The sequence below is a fragment of the Apteryx mantelli genome, chromosome 33 (genome assembly GCF_036417845.1).
Source record: "Apteryx mantelli isolate bAptMan1 chromosome 33, bAptMan1.hap1, whole genome shotgun sequence".
NCBI lineage: Eukaryota > Metazoa > Chordata > Aves > Apterygiformes > Apterygidae > Apteryx > Apteryx mantelli.
The window spans coordinates 3,780,886-3,790,381 of record NC_090010.1 but is presented as its reverse complement, the minus strand read 5'-3'; the positions used below and the strand labels follow the sequence as shown (position 1 = coordinate 3,790,381).

Genomic DNA, 9,496 nt, shown 5'->3' with positions numbered 1-9,496 from the left:
TAACGCGGCGCTGGCGGAGGAGCCGCGGGAGGGATCACAGCGCTCCCGGCACAGGGGGCTTGCGCACGCCGTGGCGAGCGGGAACGGCTTTGCCGCCCGTGTTTGGACGGCTTTTCCGTTTCGCTGCCGTTTCTTGCTTCTCGTAGCGGCTGCGGCTGCGTTTTGCAGCTTTCTGCTGCCCCCTGTTAACCGGCCTCCCCGCGCCCCGGCGCTGAGCTGCCCGTGGCCCTGGCACCCGCGCGGAGCCGCCGGCCGCAGCCCCCGGCCGGCTCTGCTCTGCTCCCCGCTCCCCTGCTGCAACCTTCACCGGGAAAAATATAAATCCAAGGATGACAAGCCCGTTCCCATTAAGCAGGGTGAACTGCCCTGGTAATAGCCCCTCTTAGGACGCCGCTCCCGGTGCTCGGCCGCCTGGCGAAAGCTGCCGGCTCTTTCCGGCCTCTGTTTCCGATCGTGCTGTTCTTGCTTGCTCGGAGAGCGGGAGGCCTCAATGGAGCGGCTTTAAGCATGGTTCGGAGCTTTTTGGGGGTGATCCGGGTCTGGGCCGGCTTACGGCACCGCCAGGAAGCTCCACCCGAGCAGCAGCCGCGTTTCGGTGACGAGCGGCCTCGCTCGACGCAGCCGCACACGCACCTGCCAGCGAGCAGCCTCTTACCCAAAACCGTGTTAGGAATAAGGCGAAATACTTCTAAACGACACACCTGCCACACGCACGAAAAAATCGGTTGTTTTGGTCGCTGCAGCAGCGCTGTCTCCACCAGCTTCGGAGAGCGGCGAGCGCCTGGCGTTTGCTTTCGCCGCTCGCTCCCTCGCTGTGCTCAGGTTTCGTTTTCAAGGGCAGCTCTGATGGGCAGAGACTTCTCTGAGCTTCTTTATAGATGCCAGTAACCCAACGCATTCCCCTGGCTCCGAGAGCGCGGTTTCAAGAAACACCCCAGGCAGGAGGATGCCGTGCGCCCGCCGGCCCGCGCGGAGGCACAGCCTGCTCCCCGGAGTGCCGCGTCCCCGTCGCACCCGCTCCGGCGCTCAGGACCGCGCTAAGGACCGAGCATCCGACCACCGCGGCTGCCCTGCCGCCTTGCAAAAAAGCCTCGTGGATAACACTCCCGTCCCCCCCCCGTCCCAGCTCCGGCCGCCTCCCGCCGGGCGCCGTGATTCGTCTTCTTTGCAGCGAGGATCCCGAGCCGGCACCATCTGCGGCACCAGAAACGCAATTAGGGCGGCGGGAAGCCGTTCTCCTGCCACGGTTCCCGGCGGCCCCGGATTGCTCCTCGCACACATGGGACCTGCTGTGGCACCAGCCCTCTTTAGGTGTAATTACGGCTGGGGGATGATTAGCAAGTCTAATTTCCTTCCCCCTCCTTCCTCTTCCTTTTCCATCCCCAGCGTTTCCCTCCCCTCCGAAAAAAAAAAAAAAAAAAAACAGGAGAAATTGCAATTGATCTCCGGGCGCTGTTGCTGGCCATCTGTAATTTAATCAGAAAAGCCTCTCTCGTTGGGCTTATTTTTTTTAACCCTAAGGTCCTGGATTAAAAAGCACGGTGTCACGGCGGTAATTAGAGCCACCCTGGCCGCCGCAGCGGTTTCGGGGAGCGTGTGGCAGCCCCAGCCCCAGGCCCCATCCTGGCCACTGCTCCCCGCGGACACCCTCCTTCGAGTGATTTTTTTTTTCCCCTTGGTTTAATTCTGCTTTATTATTCGTGCTGGCCTCGAACTGGCCTAAAAAAAAAAAAAGAAAAGGCAAATTCCAGCACTATAATCCAAAAGTCGGGGGCGGAAACGGCGCAAAGTTGCCTGAGGAAAAAGGCTCCTGAACAAAGCAGGGACGCTCAGAGTGAAGCAAGAATTTCGCGTGACGTTTCGCTCGGTTTCCCCGAAGATCTGAGCTTTGCACGGTCGCACCGTGCCGCATAGCAGCCTCCGAATGATACCAGCTTTGCCGGCTTTTGGGCTTTCTTTGGGAAGAAAACGCAGATTTGGGGGAGAGTAACAAGGGAATCCAACATGTATAAAAGGTTTGGCCAAAAAATAGTTTAGCGCAAGGTTAATGCAATTCCTCTGCGGTGATTCTCCATTTGGGTTTGGGTGAACTATTTCCATTCGCCTCGGAGCTGCTCCCCAGCTAAATGGCAGTAAATCTGCTCCGAGCAAAAGCCGGGATGGGGAGAGGAGCTGCATCCGAGCAGGGATGGAGCAGCTTGGCCCAGCGCCCCGGCGCGCACGGTGCCGGCCCCGGCATCCATCCCAGCATCCCGGCGTCCCCCTCCTCAGTGGGACAGACCCGGAGGCAGCGGAGCGGGAGCTGCTCCTTCTCGGATGGCCAGATCCCACGTGCAGCCCACGGGGGCCGTGCATCCCTCCGGCACTGGGGACGGGCACGTCACCTTGCTCCGGAGTCACTCGGCACCGAGCCTTGAGCTCTGGCGGCTGATTAGTGGGACGGCAGCGGGTGCCGGGGGTCGGGGTCCCACTGCGCTCGGCCCCGTCGCACGCAGCCGCTGCGCCAAGCCGCTTCCCGGCCCGGAGACAAAGGGAAAACTGGGGAAACGTGGCCCAGGAGGGGAAGGCTTGGCACCTCCTCGGGATCCTGCGGCGAAGGCAACGGCATGAGGATGCCACGGCCAGCCGGGCGCCGAGGGCAGCTGCAGCTCTGGCTCCTGGACGAGGCGGCCGCTCGGCTTCGGGCTTTAGCAAAGTATCCGGGCGCGAAAGCAAGCGGAGGGGAAATGTGGGAACGGAGGTACCGGAGGAGGCATGACAGCACCTCGCCGAAGGTGACAAAGGGGGGTTTTGTCTCGGCTGCCCGAGCCCCACGGTCCCACCGGGGCAGCAAGGCGATCGCCCGCGTGCGACGGATGCTCTGACACCGTTGTCCGGCCCCGGCGGTGGAGCCCGGTGTTCCTCAGCACCGCTTGGCCCCCCCCCCCCCGGGCTCGGGCTGCCGGGCTTCGGATAAGGGAGAGGGTCTTTCTCCCGCTCACATGCTGCTCAGCCATGCCCCAGCCCTGACCGGAGCCGGCCAGGATGGGGTTAGGAGAGCCCATCCCGGGATTTAAATCAACACCCGCCACTTCCCTTCCACGCTGAGTTATTGCGCCCTGGTTTTGTGATGGAGATGACCAGGCGGTGAGGGATGAGTGACCCGGGCCGGACCACCAGGCTTGGCATTCCCAGCCAAACCCTGACCAAGGGGTGAAAGATCAGGGCTTTATTCCAAGCGCTTCCCGGCCCCCCCACCTGCCTGGATGCTCCCGAGCGTCAGCGGTGATTTAGTGTGTTCGGGTTCATCGGGAGAGTGAGCGATGCTCTGTCTCCCGCCGGGCTGCTCCGGGCAGCACCTCCCCGCAGGAAGCAGCACACCCCAGTGCTCCGGGAAGGTCTCCTTCTCCCAGCTGAGCTCTTTCCACATAGGAACCGAATTATTTATTGCCGGACTGCATCTCATTTGCCCTAGCGCTGCAGCCCGGCAGAGGAGATCTGCAGGCACCAGGATGCTCCCCACGCCGTGCCGGGAGCCACCTCGCTTTGGGGCCACCGGCGTTGGCTCCCCACGGCCGCTCGCCTTTGCAGCCCGGGTTTCCCGGCTCCGGGGGATGTTTTCCGCGGTGGCATGATGGACCCGCCGCGTTTGGCTGCGGCACCGACGGACCCAGCGCCCTGCAAAGAGGGACGGGGCCTGGGAGCGGAGCGGGCGGGGGTGAGCACGCCGGGTAGGTGAGGGCAGCCTGGAACCAGTTCCTGGGATCCAGCGGGTTCCTTGCACATCCCCGAGCGAGGCAGGAGCACCCGGCGCCCAGCCTTCCTCCTTTGGCCTGTGGCATCCCCTTGTGGCAACCGGCGGCTTTGCAAAACCCACATTAACGGCGAAACGCAGTGCAAAAAATCGCACTTTTGCCACCCTGCCTGTTTGCTACGTGGCCTGGCTGCCCAAGGCAAAAGCAGAGCGAAGGAAAACCCTTCCCATCCCCTGCCAAAAGAGAGCGGCGAGCCTTTCAGACGGGGCCCGAGACGGAGAGCAAGCGCTTTGCACTCCCATCGGCAGCCTGGCTCCGCCGCCGCCGGCTTCGCTCCTTATGCAACCGGCTCCGAGGCTCCAGCCGGCTGCGGGCAGGCGATTACGGTGCAGAGCTCCCCCAGATAACTCGGTGAGCCGTAAATCTGCTCCAGGTCCTCCCTGGAGATAAGGTGGCGGCTGGCTGACGGGAAGGCTCCTTGCCTCCAGCCATGCTGGAAGCCCCTGGAAGGGGACCGACGAGCCAGGGATGGTGCAAGCGCTCGGGAGGACACGCCATGCGCACAGCCCTGTTCCTGCACCATCGAGGCCCACACATCCCTGGAAAACACACCCAGTGCAAGGGAAGCAGCCAGGACCCTTCCTCTGCTCCTTATTTTTTCTTTTAAGGATGCCCACAAAGGCACCTTTTGGACTCTGCTTTAATGGTTGCTTTAACTGGATACTGCAGCTTGCCGTGATCCGCTCTGGGACCTGCCAAACTGGTGCCATGCACAGGCCATTTTGCCATGAAAACGGGTAGCTGATCCGGAGGCTAAAGCTGCCAATTCCCAGATCCCACAGGCTGACTGTCCCCTGTCCTGGGGAAACACGCAGAAAGCAAACAAGCCAAAAAACACCTTTAAAGAACAAGACAAGGGAAGCCTTTAGGTTTCCTGTGAAATTCAGGAAACCACTTTTTGCAGCTCCTCAGCTGATACCAATGAGAGCAAAGCAGCCCCAGGTGAAGGTGGTGTGGTGGAGACAGGCCTCAAACGCACCACGCAAGGTGTGAGTGCAAGAGTTTATTTAATTCACCTGCCCGGTTGTGGCGACCTGGGCCATTTGCAAGAGCAGCAATTGCTCAGGTCCATGTGATCAGCAAATTCACCTCCATAAAAAGGGTGCTGGAAATGCCTTCCCCCCCCCCCCCCCTTTTGGGGGCTTTTGGCTGGGGTGTGTGCTGCTTAGGCAGCAGTATCTCCCTGAGATGAGACAGGTATAAAAATACAGCAGCAGAAGGGCAGCAGCTCCTCAGCTAAAGGCACCAAAGCCTGCCCAAGCAGTCCTGATCCTGCTCAGGATGGATGGAGCCATTTTAAGCAGCAGCTTAAACTAAGATGCCTTGGCTGGCTAAGCCCATATTAACGTGCAGCTCGTCACAGCTTAGTGCTCAAAGGTCATTGCAGGACCGGAACAGAAGCCTCTTTCCATGCTAAAAGGGGGGTGAACTTTCCATGGGCTGTGGGGTCTTACAGAGCTCTTCTCCCTGCTCCGAGCAGTGATGACACCCAGCCAAAGAGGGACTTGCGTGGAGGATCCGAAGGGCCCCAGGTGAGAGGAGGGTGTCCCTCACCCAGACAGCTTCTGGCTCCGGGTTTTTAAGAGGGGTGGGAGAATTTAATGGAATTGCTAAGGTTTCTCTCTTGTGGCTCTAGTTAATGGTCGGTTTCTGTTTAGAAAATTATCTCAGCCCTACATGCCTGGCTAGATGCTGCTACCCAGGGCTCTGCTCTGGTCATGAATTTATCCAAATTGCAAACTCTTGCGATATCCCCTTGTTTTCCCTGCTCTGCGCTGTAGGTAACGCTGTCAGGAGCAGCTCCCTGCACAGGTCCTGCAGCATCCAAGCTCTTGGTGCAGGCCTTTGAAATGGGGAGAGGACTGAAGTTTTAGTTGCGTTTTTGTCCCAGAGGCTGGGAAGCGACTGGCCCTTTGGCGCTCGCTGAGATTTTGCCGCAGGGAGAGAGGAGCCTGGGCCCTGCACGGTTCCCGGGCGCCGCTTTGTGTTGGTGCAGCAGGGAGCGAAAGGTTCGGAAGTGCCCACGGCCTCTCCGAGCAGGGGAGACGCTTCTGGCCCAAGGCAGGGCTCTGTGCCAAGCTGGACTCGCTCCCTCCGGATGGGCCGGATGACACATGAATGCAGTGGAAGAGAACAAGCTGCAGACCCTGCTCCAAGCCCGGATGCCTCTGAGCTGGAGTTGCACTATGAGGAGGAGGAAGATGATGAGTCAAGTGAGGAGTCCGAGTCCTCAGATACCAGCAGCATCTTCTCTGACGACTCTGTCTGCCCTTGCTACGAGCTCTCTGTGAGGGCTGACGGCGCTGAGGATCTCAGCCTCTACCAGTGCTGCCTCAGAAACGATGCCAAGCTGGTGCAAGGGAAACTGGAGCGTGGGGTGAGCAGGCAGGAGGCCACGGAGCTGGACATCAACGGGAGGGTGAGTGACGGGGTGCCAGGCGCGTGCAGGCACTGGGGGCCCTCGGCAGAGATGTGGTGACGAGAAAGAGGATTTCTCAGGAACAGGCAAATTCTGAAGAATTTCCGCTGCTGAAGCAGATACCGCAGGAGGCAGGATCCTGGCTGGAAATGCTGGGGAAGCAAGAGTCACGGACCTGAGGGACCGGCGAGCTGAGCCATCCATGGGTGTCCTGGTTTTGCACCAGTCCTCAGAGCAGACCTGGATGTCCTCACTTTTCTCATGTTATCAGCTGTTTTCCCATCCTGGTTTGGGGTGTGTGGGGGGAAAAAGACATGGAATGGTGCTGTGGGAGCAGCTGTGCAGGGCTGGGAGAAGGGCAAGGCTGTGGAGAACGTCATGGTGGGGAGGGCGGTGTGACAACAGCCTTGGACCTCGGTGCTGCCTCCTCTCCAGAATGGGCTGATGGTCGCCTGCTACGAGGGCTTTGCGGACGTTGTGCCTCTGCTGAGGAAATGCCCGTATATAAATATCAATCACCAGGATAACGAGGGGAACACCGCGCTAATGATGGCAGCCCAAGCAGGTAGGCGCCACGCTGAACCCCTGCCGCTTTGTACGCGACAGCCCGCGTTGAGACTTCTCCCAAGAAGTGACGTAACCCCCTAGATTTCCCCTCCAAGGACCCTAAAACAATCAGTCGGCGAGTTCAAGGGTCCTAAGAAAAATGACTCACCCTGTGCCAAGTTCATGGTTTGTTATGTTAGCACAGCTTTAAAAATTGATAGCTTATGCAAAAGTGGAGGTTCTTACAGTAATGTTCTCTTGGCCATGCAATTTGTCCTGCCTGATTAATTGTTTCTAGCAACAGAAATAGCGATTGAGCCAGACCTTCAGCTCAGCTAATCCAACAGCTCTCCAATAAAGCCAAATGAGCTACAGTGATTTACATCAACAAAAGGTCTGAGCTGATAAATTGCACATTTAGAGACTGAATCTTCTGTCAGTTTTATGTATTTTTCTCCTTACAGCAGTATAATGCTGCTCCCTTTGGCATAAGTCCTTGTTGATTAACCCCAGAGGGAAACGAAGTAGGATCTTAAAATGGGGATCACAATTTATTCCTCCTTTCTGTGTAGTTGTTGGAATGGGTGATTTTTGCATTGTTGGATTCTTTCCCCCTTTATCTGCTCAAAGCAGCTGGTGAGCTAGCAATGTTCTCTGTGTTTCATTACCTAGGCTTTTAAAAAATAAAACAGAATGTTTTAGGTCCGGTTCCCTGCAAGTTACTGCATTTTTGTCTTCATCAAATGCAGTTGCTGAATGTTCTTTCTATAAGTAGGCATTAAATAGTTATCACTTGTTAACTGTCAAAACTCTAATGCAGCTTCTCTCTGATTAAGGACATATCACCATAGTCAACTATCTCCTCAACTACTACCCAGCTCTAGAAGTCGATAAGAGAGACTGCCGGGGTCTGACGGCCCTGATGAAGGCTGCCGTGCAGGGGCAGGAGCACTGCGTGACAGCCCTGCTCTTGGCGGGTGAGTGTCTTTCTCAGACAACGCAAGGAATTTCTGGGTAAGATGTATATTTTTTGCAGATGTGAACGTCCTCACGAAAGGAGTTGGTTGTTATTTTGACGTCTCAGCATGGCTGTCTCCTCTCTGGTTAAATGGGGCAACTGTCTTGCTGTCTTTACGAGGATTCTTGCAAGATTCGAGGGGTTTTGCACTGGTGCTTTCTTGCTGCAAGGTTTAAGTGAGTGTGAGGACTTCATTCCTGCCTTGTGACTCACTGTGCGCAGCTGGTCTTAGGTCTGGCATTAGTCTTGAATAGCTAAGAACGAGCCTGGTCTCCCTGACTTTGCAGGGAAGAGGCAGCTCTGGCGATGGGTGGCTCAGAGCTGCTCGGTCTTTCCCAGCAGCTCCTCTGAACCCAGGCCTGGGAGTCCAGGGCCAGCTTGGGCCGCGGCTGACACCTGCTGGTCATTTCCCCTCAAATGCTGGGCTTTGAACTTTGTTTCAAATTTTTTTTAGATGAAATGCAGTTTTTTCCTGTGTTTTTTTTGGCTTTGTGTTGCTGTTTCCCTCTGCTGCAGCGAGGGAGCTTGTGGCTGCGTTCTGGTCTGGGACGCTCTCTGATGTGCTTTGATGCCTCTTTGCATCCTGGTGTTCTCAGGAGCTGACCTGGAAGCGGTGGATCACATCACGGGGAAGACGGCCGGAGACTGGGCAAGGTTTGCTGGGCGCTTTGAGATGACTGTTCAGATCCGGAACCTCCTGCAGCGCCCGCGGGCAGAACAGTTCAGCAACCGGTACCTGCCAGAGTGGCCAGCCTTGGCTGAGTGGGTGGCCCAGGCCCTGAGCCCAAAATCCAGAGGGGAGAGGCTGTTGGAGAAGATCCGGTCTGCATTCACCTTCAACTTCCCCCGCGACCCCGAGGAGGATGGTGTGATGGACCACATGGTCAGGATGACCACCTGCCTGGCCAGTCCCTTTGTAGCCACTGCTTGCCGAACCATTTGCCCCAACAATCCCCCAGAAGTAGGCAAGCGCAGGCTGTCTGTGCTGGAGATCCTCAAGGAGCACACGCCAGAGCAGGACCCTGAGTCAGAAGCCAGCTCATGCTCCGGTGCTGGGGGATCCTCTTGCAACGGCCAAGCTGTGCCAGAGATCAGGCTGCTGTCACCATATCGACCCGTCGCTGGCCTCAGGAGCTTCCTGCCCTGGAGGCTGCTGTGGAGGAACAGCATCTTCCCTGGAGACCAAATCCCTAAAATCAAACTGACCAAGGCTTCCTCCCCACCTGCCTGCAAGGAGAAGAAGCAACGCTCAAAGAACAAGAACCTGCTGGAACCACCTGAGTGGCGATACAAGGAGCTGAAGGAGGAGAAGAGAGCAGCTGAGGAAGCAGAGGGTGGGAAGAAGAAGAAGAAAGGGAAGAAGAAGCCCTAAGCAGAGAGCTTAGGTGCCAGGGCAAAGCAGTGTCAGGTCCCAGACAGTCCCCTTGGACCTGCTCGCTTCATTCGGTGGTTTGCAGGTGGTGCGCTCGGGTGCCTGGCGAGGCCCATCAGTGCCTGTGCACCTCGGGTTTGGGTCCCGAGGCACAACGCGCTGCGGAGGCAGCTCCTGGGGCACGAGCAACGGTGGTCGAAAATCCACGTGGGAACAGGAGCTGCAGCCAAGCGATAGGGAATGCTGGCCTGGGAGGGAGGAATCGGGGAGGGCAACGCCAAGCAGGTTCGTTGTCTCCAGATCTCCTATATCATTGTTTGCAGCAGAGCCAGGCTGATCTTTGAACC

General features: G+C 57.7%; 1 protein-coding gene across 1 annotated transcript; it reads left to right on the top strand.

Annotated features, from left to right (window-relative positions):
* The first annotated feature begins 5,901 nt into the window (after positions 1–5,901).
* ANKRD33 (ankyrin repeat domain 33) lies at positions 5,902–9,149 on the top strand. The gene is made up of 4 exons (XM_013960897.2): positions 5,902–6,213; positions 6,649–6,778; positions 7,596–7,736; positions 8,374–9,149. Exons 1-4 carry the CDS (start codon positions 5,902–5,904, stop codon positions 9,147–9,149), a joined length of 1,359 nt encoding a protein of 452 aa, XP_013816351.2.
* The last annotated feature ends 347 nt before the right edge of the window (positions 9,150–9,496 follow it).